Here is a 20784-nt window from a genome sequence, read left to right as displayed (position 1 = left end):
AAAAAGGATTTCTATACCGAGAGACAGAGAGGTTTGACTACATATCTTTTCAGGTCTGAGATGTTTGATTCAAAGATTCTGGCAATCTAGGAGTGTGCATTGAAAGGACTTTGCTGATGGCTTAGTGGTGAAGAATCCACCTGCCAACGCAGAGGATAGAGGTTCGATCCCTGGTCTGGGATGATTCCACAAGGCCACGTGCCACAACCGCCGAAGTTGGCGCACCCTAGAGCCTATGATCCACAACAAGAGAAGCCAGCTAGCTGCGATGAGAAGCTCATGAACTGCAGCTAGGGAAAGCCTATGCGCAGCAACGAAGACCCTGTGCAGTTATTAAAAAAAAGAATCTGTGCGTTTAAGAACCTACCTAATAGATGTTTCTTAATGTACCCTTTCTTCGGATGAGAATCCTGAGGCTTATAGGAGATAAATAGCTTTCTAGATTTCTGGATTTGATTCAAACTCAGACTGGCAGGTTTCGAGATCTATGTTCTGTCTGCTTCACCCAGGGTGGGACTGAGACCCACTTTGTAGGTTAGTGATATTGTGGTGTCTCTGTAAGTGAAGATTCTTTTCTAAAATCTATGTTGAAATATGCACATACCAAACATTTCACCCATGTAAAGTGTACAGGTCTATGGGGTTTTTTTTTTTGGATCTTCAATGAGTTGTGCAACCACTGCTACAGTCTAACATTTAAATGTTTTTGTCACCCCCAAATGAAATCCTGTGTTCATGAACAGTCTCTCCCCTTATCTGAGAAACCATTGCCTAATCCAAGGTCATGAATGTACTCTTGTCTTCTAAGAGTTTTATAGTTTTAACTCTTCTACTGGGGTCTCTTATCCATTTTGAGTTAACATTTATGTACGATATGAAGTAGAAATCCACTTCATCCTTTTATGTGTGGATACCCTGTGGTTCTAGCATCAAATAAGTGTTCCTTAAATATCTGTTTAACATTCAGAAGAAGTTGTGCAGAGGGAGGGGAGAAGCATGAACCTACTGCTAACAGGAGGCTCTGCGGGTGACTCTGCCTCTCCTTTCTGTCTTCAGCAATTCAGCTCTGCCCAAACTTGCACCTTTCTTGCAAAACAAAATCTGTGCGGCTTACCAGATCTGCTGCTCCTGGAGCCAAGGTGATCACGGGTAGTTACTGCACGAGCATCGCATCAACCCTGTGATCTGCCAAAGGCTGACTTTCAATCTCATACTGAGTTTTGGTGACACTCAGTTTTCTTCTCTGGCTTTGATTCTTTCATTTCCTGGGTGTTTTGGCACCTCAGCAGCTGAGCTGACTCACTCTTGAAACTGACCCCAACCAAATGATTTCTTAAGCAAAGGAAAGCATGATTTAAACACGTGATGGAAGAGTGTTCCTAGCAAAGAGAACATACATGCTAAGAAAGCAAGCCTGGCAGCTGTGGAGGGAGAGGGCAGGACATAACCTGGGTAGTGTGTGTGTAGCTGGAGCGGCTGGGAAATGGACAAAAGGCATCCCTTGGAGTTGTGTACTGGGCGTGTGCTAAGTCGCCTCAGTCGTGTCTGACTCGGCAAGCCTATGAGCTGTAGTCTGCCAAGCTCCTCTGTCCATGGGGTTCTCTGGGTAAGAATATTGGAGTGGGTTGCCATAATCCTCCAGGGGATCTTCCTGACCCAAGGATCAAACCTGCGTCTCTTATTTCTCCTGCACTGGCAGGCAGGTTCTTTACCACTAGCACCGCCTGGCAAGCCCTTGGAATTGTGCATGCTGGGGGAAAGGGGAAGCTGGTACAGAACAGAGGCCCTCTCCAAGTGTCTAGCTTGCTCGAGATCAGATCGAGATTTGAGATCCTTCTACTAGAAGGATTCTTGGTACTCTGGATGTCATGCTTTGTACCCCTCCCTCACCATTTTCGTATCTGTGATAGCAGGCTAATACTTGACTTCTACTATACATCAGCTTTGAAGTCGGCAAATTTCCACCCTTTTTCTTCCACCATTGCATTCTTTTCTATACTTGGGGTCCAGGCTTGTTCCCATCCTGAGCCTTTGCACCAGATGTTACCAACACCTGGAATACTCGTCCCAGTATTGGCCTGGCTGGTACCTTCTCACCCTCGAGGGCTCAGGTAAATGTCTCTACCTCTAGAAGACTCCGACCACCTGTGTTCATCCAGGCTCTGCCTACCCCACTCCCCATCTGTCCCTCCCTGACTCTGTCCCATCTTCCAGAGTGGGCTGGCTTCCCGCAGGGGTCAGCCACTGGGGGCCGCTGGCAGGAGGCTGGGAGGCCGCCGGAGAAACCAGGCCATGTGTCCCCCGCCTCTCTGTCCCAGCTAGTTTCCTAGGCAGGGGCTGTGGCTCTACGGCTCCAGCTTCCACTGAGGGACCTCAGACTGCAGTTTGGGAAACATCACTTTTCCCTTTGCCCCTCCAGTCCGGGCATAGAAACAGCTTCCTGCCGGGATCCAGGGTGCTTCACTGTTTCCTGTTTGGCCCTCAGCTGCTCCATAGCCTGTGGATACAGTCCTCTACATTAAACTGTCTCTGTTGTGAAGAGCTGAAGTGGTTTGATTTTCCTGGTGAGACCCTAAATGATCTCCCTCCCAAGCGAAATTGTGTCTCCTTCAATTCAAGGGACACAGCACCTCCCTCCTCAATCTGCCCCAGGGGTAGGACCCCAGGAAGGCCCAGGTTCGGTATTCCTGAGGTCTTTAGTGCCTCCCCTACCCAGGCATGCACTGAGCAGCCATCAAGAGGGGCCCAGGGACCACACAGAGTGGGTCTAGGCTGAAGGAGGAGGGGCTGCCCGAGCAGGTGGAGGCAGGTGGGAGGATGGAGCGATGGAGTGGGCCCTGGCTGCCTGCATGAGGTAGAGAGACAAGGAGAAGAGAGGCCCAGGTGGCCGGGGGCAAAGATGGGGGAGTAGAAGGACCCACCCAGGATCTGCAGTGTGGGCTGGTGGCCTGAAGACCTTCAGGTCTCTTAGCTTTCCACCTATAGAATGGAAGAAGAGGTTGCGGAGCCTCCTTGTTCTGACACGTCTCTGATGGTCACACATTAGCAGGGGTCTGAGCTTCACCCATATACCTGTCATTGTGGGCAGACCAGGGGGTAGGAGAGTTACCTTGGCTTGGCGGGGACAAGGGTTTTCAATTGTGCTTCCCTGCTTCATGGGGATCTGAGCTGGGCCCATAGGGATTTGCCTGGAGCCAGGGGTCAGGCATGTTGCACCACAGGTCTCAGCACAGGGCAAGGGGGCAGCTGTCCTCACCCCAGGCTGGCAACGCCCTGTGCATTGGGCAGGCCACTCATCAGGAACATCTTATCCACCATTAATCCAGGTACTGAGCCTGTCCTGGTGCTGAGGTTGATACCCGCTGGGATCTGCCCATCTGACATAGACTGCATATCTGGCTCTGGGTGGAACTTGCCTCATGAGCTCCATGACTTACCACATAAAGTACTTGGCATAATGCCTGACACTTACCTAGGGCTGAGTAATATTGGCTGTTCTTGGAGTTATTATCATGATCACTGCTATATGCTAGCACTTGGCTAAACTCTTTGTAGGTGTTACACCGTGTCATTGCATTTAATCCTCACGAGCACCCTGTTGGCCCATGTGGATGTTATCCTCATCTTGAGGCCCCCAGATGTGAGATCTTTACGTATCCATGAAGTAGAGTTAGAAGTCAGTTCTACCCGAATTAGTCTGGGGTGAGGGTAGGTGGGGATCTCTATAAAAGCTTGAACTTTATTATCTTTTTCTTTTTAGTTTTTAAATTAATTGATTTAGTTTTGGCTGCGCTGGGTCTTTGTTGCTGCTCATGGGCTTCCTCTAGTCGCCGTGAGCCGGGGCCACTCGCTGGTCCCTAGGGCGGGCAGCCTTCATTAGCTGTGGCACACGGGCTTAGTTGCTCTGAGGCCTGTGGAACCTTCCTGGACCAGAGATGAAACCTGTGTCCCCTAAACTGGCAGGTGCATTCTTAACCACTGGACCACCAGGGAAGTCCTGGACTTTATTATCTTGTTTGGAATCACAGATGGAATTAATGAGATTTGCTACAGAGAGTCTCTCCCTCCAATCCAGGCTCTACCTGTTGCCCCTTCCTAGATGTTTAAGCCCCCAGAGCCTGAAGATGGTGGGGGGTTGGGAGGCACTGACTCCTGGTGGGAGGGAATAAGGTTGGAGGCCTCAAGTGAGCAGAAGGTCAAGCAAGGCTGGCAGAAGAGAAGAATCAGGTCAGGAGCAGGCTCTCGGCTGTACTTCCTGGAACAGGTACAGGAGGCTTTGGTCAGAACACAGAGGTGAGATTAAGTGCAGCAAGTGACAGCTGACATCCTAGAGGCAAGGCAGCTCCAGGGTGACGGCTTTAGCCTGGAGGGCCTGCAGGTCACAGAGACCTCAGCAGCTCACATGGAGAGAGGGGTGGGGCCAGGGAGGGAGAAGGTGACTGGACCTGAGTGACGAACAGCCTCACTTTTCCGTTCGGAGAAACTTCCAGCAAGGTATTTAAATCTGCCGTGGAGGGCAGAGACACAGTACCGGGAGAGACCAGCTCTCGCTCCGAGGCAGTGGAACCCGCCTGTGGTTAGAGTCAGGTCCTGATTCTGCTCCCAGACCTCCTCCAGGTTTGCTGAGTCCTCTGGAGACCTCTGGGCCCCTCGGTGTTTCCATCTATGAAGTGGGAAGGGTGGATGCAGGGTTCCCAGGGTCCCTTGACTGATTGTCACTGACATTCCCTTATAACTGGAGTCTGACTTCACCATGGGCTTCCCTGATAGCTCAGTTAGTAAAGAATCCACCTGCAATGCAGGAGACCCCAGTTCGATCCCTGGGTTGGGAAGATCCGCTGGAGAAGGGAAAGGGAACCCACTTGAGTATTCTGGTCTGGAGAATCCCATGGACTGTATAGTCCACGGGGTCTCAAACAGTCCATGTCATCCTGTCATGTGGGTGATGAAAGAGTGTTAGTTCTCGGGGCCTGGGAGGTCTGGGCTGAGGAGGCAGGGCCGGCCGGCTGAGGTCTGTAGGGACCTGGGTGGTGCTTGCCCTGGTCCCTGCGATCTGGGCTGAGTTCTGCTTTTCCCATGGGATTTACCCCAAGCCCAGACACCACAGATCCCAGCTCCCTAGTTTGAGCCTGAGCAAGCAGGTCACCGCAGGCAGCAGGTGAGTCTGCATGTGGTGTGGGGGTACAGGTCAAGCCCCAGCTGCCAGAACAGAAGGCCCCTGGCTGCAGACCACCTTCACTTTGGTCTCAGGGATGCCTGGCTGGCGGCAGGTCCACTTCTGGTCTACAGACCCCAGGTGCCAGTCCCAGCTCTGCCACTGACCATTTGGTGACCTCGATCAAGTCCCTTCCTCTCTCTGGGCCTCTCATTCCTGTGTGTAGAATGGGGACCCTGGACCTGGATCATCTCCTGGGCCCTGGCTCTGAACACTACAATCTGAAGATCCTGAAACCCTGCACTTACCCTTCCCAGCCTCAGTTTTCCCATCTGTGAATGGGAACATCTGTGTGGAGGAGCCTGGAGGAGGATGCCTAGCCTCTGTTCCTTGTGCACAGCCTGTGTGTCTTGCTTGGTCCCTTACGAGGTCTCTGAAGCAGACTGGGCCCGACCAGTGGCCCATTTTAAAGATGGGAAAATTCACGAGGGCTCTATGGAGCTGCGGTAGCTGAAAGGAACGGCTGAGAAGTTACAGCCTGAGAACTCTGGCTCTGGGGCCAGTGGGGAGCTGGGAGGAGGGAAGAGGTCCTATCTCAGTGCCAGCCCTTTTTAGGATGTCGAAACCGCGCCTGGCCGAGGGTTTGGTTGGAGCATCGGGGGTCAGCATTCCCATCGGGAACTCAAAGGAGAGTAAAGAAAGCCCTGGAAGCACATGGCCAAAGGATATCATTGCCCTGGAGCCTGGAGAAACTGCCTGGGATGTGGTCCTGAAGAAGATCAAGGAGCTCTCTGATTCAGTAGAGAAGGAGGGAGACGGGAGAGGGGAAGTAAGGAAGGATGAGGCTGTCTCAGTGCCTGCTTTGGGGGGCAAGAAATAAGACTTTCTGTTTTCTGGTTTTATGTCAGTTTCCTAGGTCTTATTTCAAAGCTCTGCTCTGCTGGGGTGATAGAATCATTCTGTCCCCTTCTAGCTCCCTCCCCATGCTACCACTTGGGGGTTTTACCCAGTGCCAAGCTGCCTGGTTGAGGGTTGGAGCTGTCTTTCCCCTTTCTTGATCTACAAAGACTGTTTCCCTCTTGTCCCCCTATTTTAAGAGTTAGAAGTTGTGGTTGTTCAGTTGCTAAGTCATGTCCAATTCTTTGTCACCCATGGACAGTAGCACACCGGGCTTCCTTGTCCTTCACTGGCTCCCAGAGTTCGCTCAGATTCGTGTCCATTGAGCTGGTGGTGCTGTCCAACCATCTCGCTCTCTGCCAGCCCCTTCTCCTTTTGCTTTCAATCTTTCCCAGCATCAGGGTCCTTTCCAGTGAGTTGGTTCTTCGCGTCAGGTAGCCGAAGAATTAGGGCTTCAGCATCAGTCCTTCCAATGAAATTCAGGGTTGATTTCCTTTAGGATTTAACTGCTTTAATCTCCTTGCAGTTCAAGGGACTCTCAAGAGTATTCTCCAGCACCACAAAAGTATCAGTTCTTCAGCTCTCAGCCTTCTTTATGGTCCAAATCTCCCATCCATACATGACTACTGGAAAAAAGAGTTAGAAGACCTGGTATCAAACTCTATCCTAGCCATGCACTTTCTCTGTGACCTTGAGCCAGTGACTTCTTTCTGAACCTTTTTTTTCCCAAATCTGAAACGACAACAGCAATAGTACTTACTGCATGGTGTTGTTTTGAGGATCAGGTGAGATAACCCTCTACCCAGCCTTCTGTTTCTCTTTCACTGTCCCGGCAGGACTGCCGAGATGCTTTCATGGTGGCTGACCTGGGCGTGCTGGCCAACCGCCACCAGGTCTTCTGCCAGGCCCTGCCGCGGGTCTCACCCTTCTACGCGGTAAAGTGCAACAGCAGCCCCTGGATGCTGCGTATCCTGGCCGCCCTGGGCACCAGCTTCGACTGTGCCAGCCAGGTGAGCCTGGGCCAGCTGACTCATTCACAAGCCCAACACTTCCTGGGGAAAAAAGGCGGGTTGCCGGGGGTCCTGGAGTGGAGACTGCAGCTCCTCAACAGGGGCTGACTCTCCTAGTCCTCAACTGTTTGGGAAAGGATAAATGAGTGCCCTGCGGGGGATCAGTCTCCCATTGGTCCCTGTGACTAAGGCAGACAGCTTGAGCGAATGAGGGGAAGCACAAGCTTGAAGATACAGATGCTGTCCCTGTCCTAGCACAGCCTGATCATTTGGAAGATTCTAGGAACCTAAAGGGCACAGTCATGTTCAGCACACTGCACAATAGGGGTTCAGTTAAGGGCAGTCCTTTTGGCTCATGCCCAGGGTTCCCATCCCCAGAGAATAGAGGGGCATCAGGGTAGCTCCCCACTCTGGCTCTCACCCATGCCAGGGCGAGCTGGAGCAGGTGCTGGCCCTGGGCGTGGCTCCCTCACGCATCATCTATGCCAACCCCTGCAAGCCTGTCTCCCACATCCGCTGTGCTGCCCTCCACGGGGTGAAGCTCCTGGTGTTCGACAGCGAGGAGGAGCTAATCAAGGTGGCCCAGCATCATCCTGGGGCCAGGTGAGACCAGTAGGGAGTGGGTGCAAACAAGTAGAGACAGGTGGAAAAAGGGACCTTAAAGCTGGGACCCCGGCTGTTGGAACTGGCTGCAGGAATCAGATGCAGGAAGACTCATGTGGTGACTGGCACAGGCCAAAGCAGCAAAGTACAAGAATTTGGGCCAGTGGCCTGATGCCTTCGCTGGTGTCCATTGATGCCAAATAAACAATGCCTGTGTCCGCATGGACACTGGGCAGAGCCTAGCACTAGGTGGTCCGGCGTTAGCTGACCTTGTGGAAAAGACACTCGTATCAGAGTCAGGGAGGCCAGGGATCACACTTCAGATTGGTTTGTCACACGCTGTGTGATCTTAGGAAAGTTATTTAACATCTCTGATCCTGTAATGTGGAGGCCTATGGAAGGTGTATTTATAATTTTATCATTTTCCTGCTTTTTCTTGCCTGGACAGAAGCCTGTAGGTAGTGAGTGTGTTCACTCTTTGGGTCTCCATGGCTAGACAGTCCAGACGAGCTAGGCAGAAGTGGGTGGGAAGCTGGAGGGAGGTAGGATGGGGGGCCTTGGGGCTCATGTGCCTAAGAAATTCTGATACCCTTTGCACCCCTCTCCCAGGCTGGTCCTCCGGCTGTGGACCCAGGACAGTGGCAGCCTCTTTCCCCTGAGCTCTAAGTTTGGGGCCAGGCTGGAGGTATGTGAACATCTGCTCAAGTCTGCCAGGGACCTGGGGTTGGCTGTGGTTGGAACCAGGTGAGTGCACTGGCTTTCCCTGCCTGGAAAGGAGGAGCCAGGAGTCTTGGTTTCCACTGTCCATTGTTGTTGTAATTCAGTTGCTAAGTCGTGTCTGCCTCTTTTGTGACCCTGTGGACTGCAGCACACCAGGCTTCCCTGTCCATCACTATCTCCTGGAGTTTGCTCAAACTCACGTCCATTGAGCCAGTTGTCATCCAACTATCTCATCAGGTTGCCCCCTTCTCCTGCCTTCAATCCTTCCCAGCATCAGGGTCTTTTCTAAGGAGTCAGCTCTTCACATCGGGTGGCCAAAGTATTGGAGTTTCAGCTTCAGCATCAGTCCTTCCAATGAAAATTCAGGGTTTATTTTTTTTAGGATTGACTGGTTTGATATCCTTGCAGTCCAAGGGACTCTTAAGAGTCTTCTCAAGCATCGCAATTTGAAAGCATCAATTCTTCAGCTTTCTTTATGGTCCAACTCTCACATCCACACATGACTACTGGAAAAACCATAGCTTTGACTAGTCATACAGACCTTTGTCGGCAAACTGATGTCTCTGCTTTTTAATACACTGTCTAGGTTTGTCATAGCTTTTCTTCCAAGGAGCAAGCGCCTTTTAATTTCAAGACTGCAGTCACCATTCAAAGTGATTTTGGAGCCCAAGAAAATAATGTCTGTCACTGCTTCCACTTTTCCCCCTTCTATTTGCCATGAAGTGATGGGACTGGATACCATGATCTTAGTTTTTGAATGTTGAGTTTTAAGCCAGCTTTTCCACTCTCCCTTTTCACCCTCATCAAGAGGCTCTTTAGTTCCTCTTCACTTACTGCCAATAAATGGTATCATCTACATATCTGAGGTTGTTGATATTTCTTCTGGCAATCTTGATTTCAGCTTGTGATACATCCAGTCCAACATTTCAAATGATGTTTTCTGCATATAAGTTAAATAATCAGGGTGACAATATACAACCTTCTCATACTCCTTTCCCAATTTTGAACCAGTCAATTTTTCCATGTCCTGTTCTAACTGTTGCTTCTTAACCTGCGTACAGGTTTCTCAGGAGGCAGGTAAGGTGGTCTGGTATTCCCATCTCTTGAAGAATTTTCCACAGTTTGTTGTGATCCACACTGTCAAAGGCTTTAACAAAGTCAATGAAGCAGATGTAGATGCTTTCCTTGAATTCCCTTGCTTTCTCTATGATCCAACGGATGTCGACAATCTGATCTCTAATTCCTCTGCCTTTTCTAAACCCAGCTTGTACATCTGGAAGTTCTTGGCTCACATACTGCTGAAGCCTACCTTGAAGGATTTTGAGCATGGCCTTGCTAGCATGTGAAATGAGTACAATTGTGTGGTAGCTCAAACATTCTTTGGCACTGCCCTTCTTTGGGATTGAAATGAAAACAGACCTTTTGCAGTCCTGTGGCCACTGCTGAATTTTCCAAATTTACTGGCATATTGAGTACAGAACTTTAATAGCATCATCTTTTATGATTTGAAATAGCTCAGCTGGAATTCCATCAATTCCACTAGCTGTGTTCATAGTAATGCTTCTTAAGGCCCACTTAACTTCACCCTCCAGGATGTCTGGCTCTGGATAAGTGACCGCACTATCGTGGCTATCTGGGGCACTAAGACACTTTTGGTATAGTTCTTCTGTGTGTTCTTGCCACCTCTTAATCTGTTCTGCTTCTGTTAGGTCCTAACTATTTCTGTCCTTTATCATGCCCATCCTTGTACGAAATGTTCCCTTGATGTCTCCAATTTTCTTGAAGAGATTTCTAGTCTTTCCCATTCTGTTGTTTTCCTCTGTTTCTTTGCATTGTTTGCTTAGGAAGGCTTTCTTTTCTTTCCTTGCTACACTCTGGAACTCTGCATTCAGTTGGGTACATCTTTCCTTTTCTGCTTTGCTTTTCACTTCTTTTTTTATCTCAGCTATTTGCAAGGCCTCCTCAGACAATCACTTTGCCTTTTTGTATTTCTTTTTCTTGTTTTCTAAGAAGAGGCAGTCTTCTTACTGTCTCCTGTATGATTTCACAAACCTCTGTCCACAGTTCTTCAGGCACTCTGTCTATCTAATCCCTTGAATCTATTTGTCACTGCTACTGTATAACCATCAGGGATTTGATTTAGGTCATACCTGAATGGCCTAGTGGTTTTCCCTACTTTCTTCAATTTAAGCCTGAATTTTGCTATAAGCTCAGATCTGAGCCATAGCCAGGTCCAGGCCTTGCTTTTGCTAAACATATAGAGATTCTCCATTTTCAGCTGCAGAGAATATAATCAATCCAATTTCACTATTGACTATCTGGTGATGTCCATGTGTAGCATCATCTCATGTTGTTGGAAGAAGAGTGTTTGCTATGACCAGTGTGTTCTCTTGACAAAATTTCCACTGTCTACCTCCAGCCTTTGGCTTCCTGGCTACGCTCTGGTCAGCCGAAGCCCTTCTGGGCCTCATGATGCTTCTCTCTTCTCAGCGAAGAAGCTGGATGTTATCTGGGATTAGGGTGGGGCAAAGGAGGCAAAGGTCTTGGGTGCAAAATTTAAGGGGATGTTAAAAAAGTTAGTACTCTAGCTAAAGAATATTTTAGCGACTGAACTGAACTGAATACAATATTTGAAAAAATGAAAAATAATGCAAAAAAATCATGATGAGAAAAATATTAAAACTTGAAAGACAAGATTGGCATTTCTCATTTTTCCTTTTGCTTCAGGGTTCAACTACTGTTACCACTTTTGTATATATAAAGCACCTTTTTATTTTTAATGTTTATTTAATCTGGCTTTGTTGGGCCTTAGTTGTGTCACGTGGGGTCTTTGGTTTCAGAGCACGGGCTCTCCAGCTGTGGCGTGTGGACTTGGTAGCTGCAGCACACGGGCCTCGTTGCTCCCTGGCACGTGGAATCTTAGTTCCCCATCAGGGGTCGAACCTGGGTCCCCTGTATGGCAAGGTGGATTCTTAACCCCCAGACCACCAGGGAAGTCCCTACTGTTACTAATCTTGTCTTTATTTACATTTTAGTATTTTCATCATTGTAGATGTTTCTAAATCAGTTTTGCTCTTTACAACAATTACATTAAATATTCTTTATCTTGATAATTTAGTATTGTGGCACCCCCTTGAACTTTTGCTCTGGCCTCATCCAACCTGGCCCTCCTCACAGGCATGGGGATCCGGGTTCTGAGCACACGCCTTCCAAGGGGGAGAAGAAGGGAGGCCCCTGCAATGAGGCACTTGGAAGGGGCTGCTAAGAGAGGTGACCACCACACAGTCTCGAGTGCTCCAACTCAAGGATGACCATGCTTCGGTGTTTCTGCCCATGTCTCTCTTCCTACTGACCTTTGCTTTTTCACGGGTGTTTCTCTACATGTCACTTGATGTGTGTTCAGCTTCCATGTGGGCTCAAGATGCCAGACACCCCGTAACTTCATGAAGGCCATCACCGACTGCCGGCGCGTGTTTGAGATGGGCAGCAGGATCGGGCATGACATGAGGCTCCTGGACATCGGAGGGGGCTTCCCCGGAGAGGAAGGCTCCGACCCTGAGTTCGAGGAGGTGACGGGGAGGATGAGGGGGAGCCGGGTGCTCCAGCTTGGGTTCAGGAGGCTGAGTGTTTGTTTGCGTATGAGGAGGTCATGGAACTGTGAGTCGCATGCCTGTGTGTAACTGAGGTTTGTCTTTGTTGAGAGGTCTTTGTCTGACTACACTTGCACGGCCTGTGTACATATATGAGCCCTTGTGTATCTGGCTCCGTGTCTTTCTTTAGACGTGTTAGTTGCTATCCCCCCTTAAGCTACAGTCAGGTAGAAGTTTGCTATCCTTGAGACCTGGGGAACATTTTCTCTTTGCTGACTGTGTTTAAGTGGTCCCAAATTCAGACATCTCAGGGTGCTATGTGACCTTGGACAAGCTGCTTCCCCACCATGGGCCACAGCATCGACCTGTTTCCTCCCTAGTAAAATGGAGATAACGACTCCCCACACAGCTCTCAAGGGAATGAAGGGATAGTGTACAGGTAAAGCCTCCTCAGATGGACTGGCCATGTTAAAGTCTGGGTCTGTCCCTGCACGTGGCAGGAGTGATCAACGCCGCCCTGGCCCAGGACTTCCCCGAGGGGAGTGGCATCGAGATCATCGCAGAGCCCGGACGCTTCTATGCAACATCTGTCTGCATGACCGCTATCAACAACATTGCCAAGAAGGCTGTGCTAGAGCCCGGTGGGTGGGCAGGCCACTGTCCAGGCATTCCTGGGCCCTGGAGTGGAGGATGGGTAGAGGGTCTGGGCTCCAGCCCCGAATGCCTAATTAGCAGTAAACAAGCTTTGAATTGGATATGAGAATGAACCTGTTAGTATCACTATTTTATTGTTCTCAGACTGGGAGGTGAGAAGCAAGATGAAAGGTCTTCATTTTTCCTAAGTAGCCAATGGGTTTATACGGCATTTATGGAGGTAAAGTCACAGAATATAGCCCATGAGGTTCAAGGACAAAATCGTGCTGCTGTGCACCTTAAATTCATCCAGCAAGCATTATCTAACAGGTGCAGGTTCCGGTGCCAAAAATATAGTGAGTAAATGCAAACTCTTACAATACATATAAGAAGGCACCATTGTCGTCATGGCCTGAAGGTTAAGGGTGACATCTGTAGGGTAATGGTAAACCTTTGGCAGTCGAGGTCAACCACCGTAGGAGCTCTTTTAGACTGTTATTTTTGCAGCTTTTGGTTTTCACACAAAGTGAGCTAACCAGAAACTCCATTTCACGATAAGATGGAGAACATGAATAGATCTTCCCCACTGGCTTAGTGCTTTTATTCTTTGCCGCTTTATGATAACTGACATATAAATATTTATAAGCTGCTTTAATCTCCTCCCTTATCCTTTTGACAAATGATTGGCCCACAGGTTTGTAATCCCAAGAAACTTGTGTCAGCTGATTGCGCTTCTTCACAAAACGTCTGATTAAAGGATATTGTGATAGGAAGCCTATGATTTCAAGTCATCATTTAACAAAACTCTAAGTATTAAGGGCTTATTTTTTAAATTTGCATCTTTACTATGGTAAGGGGTAATTTTTGTATGTGTGTTGCTTTTTTTCTTGGCCACCCCATGGGGCATGTGGTATCTCAGCTCCCTGACCAGGGATTGAACCCATGCTCCCTTCAGTGGAAGCACAGTATTAATCTGGAGCACCAGGGAAGTCCTTAGGGACTCATTATTTTTATTCCCATAATAACAAGTGTTGCCAATTATTAAATATCTATCATGTGTGAAATATGCATTTTCTCTCCTTTCTGCTCAACAGTTTGTGAGTAGAACTTGGGGTGAAGTAATTTGGGTTCATTCCCATTTTACAGGCAGAGATAGTGAGGCTTAGAGAGAGGAAGGAACTTGTCCGAGGCATCACAGCTAGTCAGAGATACAACTGGACCTGGTCTGCCTGACGCACACCTTTGCACTTGGATTTGCACCACATGCCAAGTAGACCTGAGCTCTTGACATTAGCAGTGTCTTGACTACCTCTCATGACTAAGTAGTTTAGGGACAACTGGGGCTGTGGCTTCAGTGATGGCAACTAAGAAAGAGGGGAGAGGATGGTAGGAAGTACATTGGGGTCAGTGGGGAGAGCAGAAAATCAGTATTCAGAAGGAGCTGGGCATCTAAATGCCCAAATATTATGAAATGCTTCAAATGCTAACAGAAATCAGCGCAAAATCCTGAGTTTAGATTCCAGAAAGCAATATTCTAAGAACAGATGAAGAGTGGTTGTGAAGACACTGCCTTGGTAGTAGGTCCTGTCCAAAGGGTCTGGGGGTCATAGGTGACCACTACTTCAATATGCATCAGAAGTATGATGGTGCTGGAGAGAAAGCTATCACATGCTTACATTGGCAACATCAACAGAGGCAGAGTGTTTAGATGGAGGGAAGTGACAACCGTGCTGTACCCATACTTGTCAGAGTAGGGCAACGTTTTTAAATGTGCTTTGTTGTTGTTCAGTTGCTAAGGTGTGTCTGATTTTGCGACAGCAGCACACCAGGCTTTCCTGTCCTTCGCTGTCTCCGAGAGCTTGCTCAAATTTACGTCCATTGAGTCGATGATGCTATCCAACTATCTGATTCTCTGTCGCTGCCTTTTCTCATCCTGCCCTCAGTTTTTCTCAGCATCAGGGTCTTTTCCAAGGAGTTGGCTCTTCCCATCGGGTGGCCAAAGTAGTGCAGCTTCAGTTTCAGCTTCAGTCCTTCCAGTGAATATTCAGGGTTGATTGCCTTTAGGATTGACTGGTTGGATCTCCTTGCTGTCCAAGGGATTCTCAAGAGTCTTCTCCAGCACCGCAGCTGGAAAGCATCAATTCTTTGGTGGTCAGCCAGCCTTATTTATGGTCCCACTCTCACATCCACACATGACTACTGGAAAAACCACAACTTTGACTATATGGTTCTTGGTTGGCAAAGAGATGTCTCTTCTTTTTAATACACTGTCTAGGTTTGTCATAGCTTTCCTTCCAAGGAGCAAGCATCTTTTAATTTCATGGCTACAGTCACCAACTGCAGTGATTTTGGAGCCCCAAGAAAGGAATGTCTGTCACTGTTTCCACTTTTCCCCCTTCTATTTGCTATGAAGAGATGGGACCATCTTTGGTGTTTGAATATTGAGCTTTATTTTTTTAATTGAAGGATAATTGCTTTATAGAATTGTATTTGTTTCTGCCAAACATCAACACAAATCAGCCATGTTGTGTTAGTTGCTCAGTCGTGCTCGACTCTTTACAGCCCCATGGACTGTAGCCCACCAGGCTCCTCTGTCCATGGGATTTTTCAAGCAAGGATACTGGAGTGGGTTGCCATTTCCTTCTCCAGGGGATCTTCCCAACCCAAGGATTGAACCCTGGTCTCTTGCACTACAGGCAGATTCTTTACTGATTGAGCTACCAAAGAAGCCACTAATAAAGTATGTGTCCCCTCTCTCTTGAACCTGCTTATCACCTCCCTCCCCAGAATGTTGAGTTCCAAGACAGCTGTTTCATTTTCCTCTCTCACCCTCATCAAGAGGCTCTTTAGTTCCTCTTCACTTTCTGCCATTAGAGTGGTATCATCTATATATCTGAGGTTGTTGATATTTCTCCTAGTAATGTTGATTCCAGCTTGACCTTCATCTAGCCCAGCATTTCACATAATGTACTCTGCATATAAGTTAAATAAGCAGGGTGATAATACCTGGGATGTGTTTTAATCAGTTTGTGTAAGACCTGGAAGTAACTGCCATAAAGCTTCCTCTGGAGAACCCAGAGGCAAGGCAGGCCACTCAGGGCCACAAGGGGAAGGACAGGATGGATCAGGAAGCAGAAGGACACGGGGGAACACTGGTCAGAGCCTCTGTTGTGGTTTTTGAGGAACAGAATGGGTGAATCAGGGTGAGTTGGACTGGCAGGTTTGGGATTGGCTAGTTTGAATAATTTCAGTGGGTTGTGGGGGGTAAGGACCTCCCTAGGAAGATTAGGCCAGAGGTAGTGCTTCAAGTTCTGTGAGTTCCATCCAGGAGGTGGTTTGCAGTACAGACACTGGATTGGTTGGCTTGCACGGGCAAGGCATACTTGCAAGGCAGTTATTTGCTGTCTCTAGAAATTAACCAGCCCGGGGAGGAGCAGTCTCGCTGGGTCAGCAAGGCCCCGGATGCTGGAGCATCGAGAATATAGACAAAAGAAAAAAGAATATAGAACATAAGAAAATGTAGTTTAGACAGGTACCCCTTTGAGGAAGGAAATTGATAAATTAGCACATCACTAAGGACCAAGCATGATGGAATCAAGTCATGAAAAGACTGTTTGCTCCCAGTTTGATTCATGCAGCAGGTGCTCAGGGCACCTGGTCTAAGGGGAGGGCAGAGAACATGAGGCCTGAGATCTGGGGGCAAATCCCAGCCCTGCCACAGTCCCCTACATGACTGCTGACAAGACTGTTTTCTCAACCATAAAGCAGGCTCACTGAACCCGCTCAGAGGGTAGTTAGGATTAAATAGTTGAATACATGTAGGGAACTGAGAACAATGCCTGAGTTATATGGCATGTTAGATTGTTCTCTTGTTTATTTATTGGCTGTGCTGGGTCTTCGTTGCTGCGTGCAGGCTGTCTCCAGTTTTGGCACTTGGGGGCTGTTCTCTAGTTGTGGTGCACCGGCTTCTCATCGCGGGGACCTCTCTAGCTCTACAGCTCGGGCTGTAGGCACAGGCCTTCTGTTGCTGCGGCTCGCAGGCCCTAGCGCGGGCTCAGTAGTCGTGGCACACAGGCTTAGTTGCTCCACGGCACATGGGTTCTTCCCAGACCAGGGATCGAACCTGTATTCCCTGAATCGGCAGGTGGATTCTTAACCACTGGACCACTAAGGAGGTCTAGTTAGATTATTCTTATTTGGAAGAGGAAGATGAAGAGGAGAAGAGGGGAACACTGAAAGGTGGAGGGCAGAGGCGGAGGGGCAATGGGGGTGCAGAGGACAGGCCCCAACTGTCCATGGGCTAGGAGAAGACTCTTGGAGCAGGGAACAGGGGGTATCCAGTGCTGGGCAGAGGGTCAGGGCTCCCCCACAGGTGCTGGGCTCGGGTGTTGAGGGTCGGCCCTGGTTGAGCACAGCTCAATGCTGCCCTCTGCCCGCCCTCAGGAGGCCGCCGGAAGCTGCTGTACTATCTCAATGATGGCCACTACGGCACATTCCGCATCTTTTCCAGGGAGTCTGAACCCAGGATGCCCATTGTGGTGAAGGTAAGGAGAAGGTTTCATGGCTCTGGCACCTCCTAGAACTCACCTGGTCCAGCCCCCTTGGGCAGGAGTCCCTGCTACCAGTGGGAGAGGCGAAGGGGCTCAGATTACTGGTGGCTTAGTGGGTTGTCACGCCCTCTGCGTGTGCCAGGATGTGCAAGTGTGTCTGTGCGTATTGGCACGTGCACTTCTGTGTGGGCCTGGCGATTCACACCTATGCGGGAAGATGGGTGTCTAGGTCCATTGGTCTGTGGAGGGGTGTATGCTTCTCTTTGGCTATCTGTCTTTCTGTCTGTTTGTTGTTCTGGAGTCCCTGAATCTTGGAGATGCAGGAGACTTAGGAAGTAGAGATTCTCAAACTTTGCTTCACACCAGAATCAACTGGGAAATTTTAATACTTCTCTGCCTGGACCAGGCCCCACACCACTGATATCGGAATTTCTCATGGGTTGGGACCCTGGCATGATCCTCTATGAAAACTCCTCAAGCACTTTCAGTGAAGCTAGGTTTGAGGCCCAGCATTTTGAGTGATTATTAAATAAAATCTTCCCACTTTATAGATGGGAAAGCTGAGGTCCCATCTGTGTCTGCACTTGTGAATTGGCAGGGCTGGAGTCAGTCTCTAGAGCATAAGCTCCGTGAGGGCGGGTTAAGAGCAATGCCTGGCACACAGGGACCATTCAGGAATTGGTCAGTGTTGGTGGATGATAGTGTCCTTTCTGCTGGTGCCCTGGGGCATGTGCTGCTTGATGAGGAGTGGGTAGGGGTGTGTGTGTGCGGGGGGTCTTCTCTGATTCCCCACCCCTGTGTCCCTGCAGGAGCTCAGCCCCAAGCTGCCGCTCTTCCCCTGCACCCTCTTTGGCCCCACGTGTGATGCCTTTGACAAGCTCTTCTTGAAGGAGGTGCAGCTGCCGGAGCTGGATGTGGGCGACTGGCTGGTCTTCCAGTTCATGGGCGCCTACACATCTGTCATGAGCTCCACCTTCAATGGCTTCTCTCCCACCTCCATCTGCTATGCCGTGGGACCTGAGCTCAGGTGTCCGGGGGAGGAGGAAAGGGGGTGGGCAGTGAGTGGCTCTCACCAAGATCTGACCTTGTTAAGAGGAGTTGGTGGCTGACCCTGGGATCCCAGGCCCTGGATACCCTAGTCCCCCCACTGGCCCCAGCAAAGCCCAAGATGTCTGGTTGACCTTTGACACTAGCCTCTGCCTATGGGATTGACCCTGTTACAACCTCTCCCCAGGTAAGCCCAAGTTAGCCCACCTGGGCATCTCTGAAAGTCCTGACAGGTAGATGCCATTGTGGGCAGAATCAGGCAGCCCTGTGGCCCCAGCTGACCCTCGGTTCCACGGCCAAGGTCCCAACTATCGGGCCCCACTCTTCTCTGACCATTTACAGCTGCTCCCCAGTTCCCTCCTCAGGTATCCCTTCCCCATCAACTCCAGGCTCCCTCACAGCTCCTGACCCAGGATCTCCTCTGGGTCCAACCTGGGGTTTGCCTCCTGAGGTAGTGGAAGGGGCTCTGGAACGCCCCTTTACTGGCGCATTCCTTCCACAGGAGCCTGCTGGAGATCACACTGTAGGCCAGACGTGGTCAGAATGGAAAGGCTTCGTCACCTCGGGGCGCTCGTGAGGGATGCTTGGGGGCAGGAATTGGTGGGGAGGAGTAGCGTGGAGGAAACAGAGGTTAGTTTCTAACCTTCTAACAGAGGTTAGAAACAGGCCAGTACCAGTCCGTGGCCTGTTAGGACCCTGGCTGCAGAACAGGAGGTGAGAGGGGGGCGAGCGAGAGAAACTTTAACTCTATTTACAGCCAGTTCCCATCGCTCACGTTACTGCCTCAGCCCCGCCTCCTGTCAGAGCAGTGGCGGGGTTAGAGTCTCATAGGAGCGCGGACCCTGTGCGCCGATCATGAACCGCGCATGCGCTCTCCTTTTACGATGCTAACGCCTGACGTTCCGAGATGGAGCTGACTGAGGTGGTGATGCGGTCAATGGAATGTGGTTGAATCATCTGAAACCATTCCCCCACTCCCGGTCCGTGGAAGAATCGTCTCCCAGGAAACCAGTCCTTAATGCCACAAATGTTGGGGGACTGCCGGGTTAGGGTGCCTCTGAAATGAGGCAACATCTAAGGTTCAAAACTGTCCTCTGCGGAGAAGGAAATGGCAACCCACTCCAGTACTGTTGCCTGTAAAATCACATGGACAGAGAAGCCTGGTGGGCTTCAGTTCATGGGGTCTCAAAAGAGCCTGATATGACTTAGCGACTGAACAGCAACAATCACGAACTAGGTTTAACGCTATTTTCTCTACTCCTCTGCCAATGACAGAGCAAATGAAGATAAAACATGATTGCCCAGAACTCTAAAGCGCTCTGCTCCTGGTTTTCTAAAATCCAAAAACAAACACACTTTCTGAGTAATTAAAACAAAACAAAACTAAACAAAACTGTCCTCTGTCTGCAGTGGGCCTGAAGCCTCAGTTAGCTCTTCCTGGCAGCATACCGTGCCCCGTCTTGACCCTGGAGTGAGGCAGTGTAAGGAAACTGCGCTACTACAAGAGAGCCCCCTGGAGGTCATGCCCTGGAATATGCAACAACGTGCTTTCACCAGAACCTTGAGATGCTTTTGTCCTTCCTTTCAATCTGTTAGTGATCCCTGCCGTTGTTCCAGAAACATACATATGAACCACAGGCACCTGATCTAGCGGAGAGAGCCCTGGCATTGTAGTCAGACAAGCCTGGAGGGGATCCAGGCTCCACCACATCCTGGCAGTGTGGTCAGAGCTTCAGTTTTCTCATCTGTGAAGTGAGGGTGCTCTTAGTATTCCCCTTGCAGGATTGTTGAGAGGATTAAGTGAGATAATGCAAATTCTCATTCAAGGTCAGTTCACGTCCACTTGTTGCTGGCTGGCCCTGATCCTGAGTCTGATCACTCTTGCCCCCACAGGTCTGGGTATCCTCAGCGAATATGTACAGCATCTAGCCACATAGCTAATGAACCATGTGGGTGCCTCAGACCTGGCTTTGGCCTTAAGAAACACCCAGGTTTGGAGCTTGAATGGACCAGGTGTGAATACAGCCAACTCAGAAACAGAGCAAATGCTACTGCATGTTCCCCCAGCAGGCTAAAACTTGAAAAACAACATTTGAGGAGTTCTGAGCTCAAAAAAAGAATGCATCCTGCAGGGAAGGAAGATGATAGAGTCACTTCAGAATGATTGGTCACATTCTTGTAGGAAGGAAAGGGAGAGAAGACCCCAGAAGCCAAAGCCACTCATGTCCTGTGTCCTCTCACAGCTTCGCCTGATAAAACAAGACAGTCTCTGATCTCCAGCTTCTGCAGAGGGTCCTCCCCCTCTGCCAGAATCAGCCTTATCAATCTTACTGCAGCCTCCACGGCTCATGCACCCTTGGGCTACAGATATTTCTCCTGCAAACATCTCAGGAGGAGGGAATGAATCTGCGGATGTCACCCAAGGAAGGTAGCAGGTTCAGACAGCCTTTGGATAATGTGTCTCCTCCCAGAGACTGAAAATTCTGAATGGGAACATCTACCCTTACGTCCCCAGTGGTGTCTGGAAGTACAAATGTGAGTGGGCTTTAGGGAAAAAATAAAGTTTTATTCAGATGCAA

The 20784-nt window shown here is 49.5% G+C and overlaps 1 protein-coding gene across 1 annotated transcript; it reads left to right on the top strand.

The window, feature by feature from the left end:
- Positions 1-4522: 4522 nt before the first annotated feature.
- LOC101107259 (antizyme inhibitor 2-like) lies at positions 4523-20784 on the top strand. The gene is made up of 7 exons (XM_042245025.2): positions 4523-7062; positions 7493-7665; positions 8275-8409; positions 11789-11976; positions 12476-12616; positions 17052-17152; positions 17968-20784. Exons 1-7 carry the CDS (start codon positions 6907-6909, stop codon positions 18265-18267), a joined length of 1194 nt encoding a protein of 397 aa, XP_042100959.1. The 5' UTR covers positions 4523-6906; the 3' UTR covers positions 18268-20784.

Source organism: Ovis aries, chromosome 2 (assembly GCF_016772045.2).
Source record: "Ovis aries strain OAR_USU_Benz2616 breed Rambouillet chromosome 2, ARS-UI_Ramb_v3.0, whole genome shotgun sequence".
NCBI lineage: Eukaryota > Metazoa > Chordata > Mammalia > Artiodactyla > Bovidae > Ovis > Ovis aries.
This window is presented reverse-complemented; position numbering and strand designations above follow the sequence as displayed.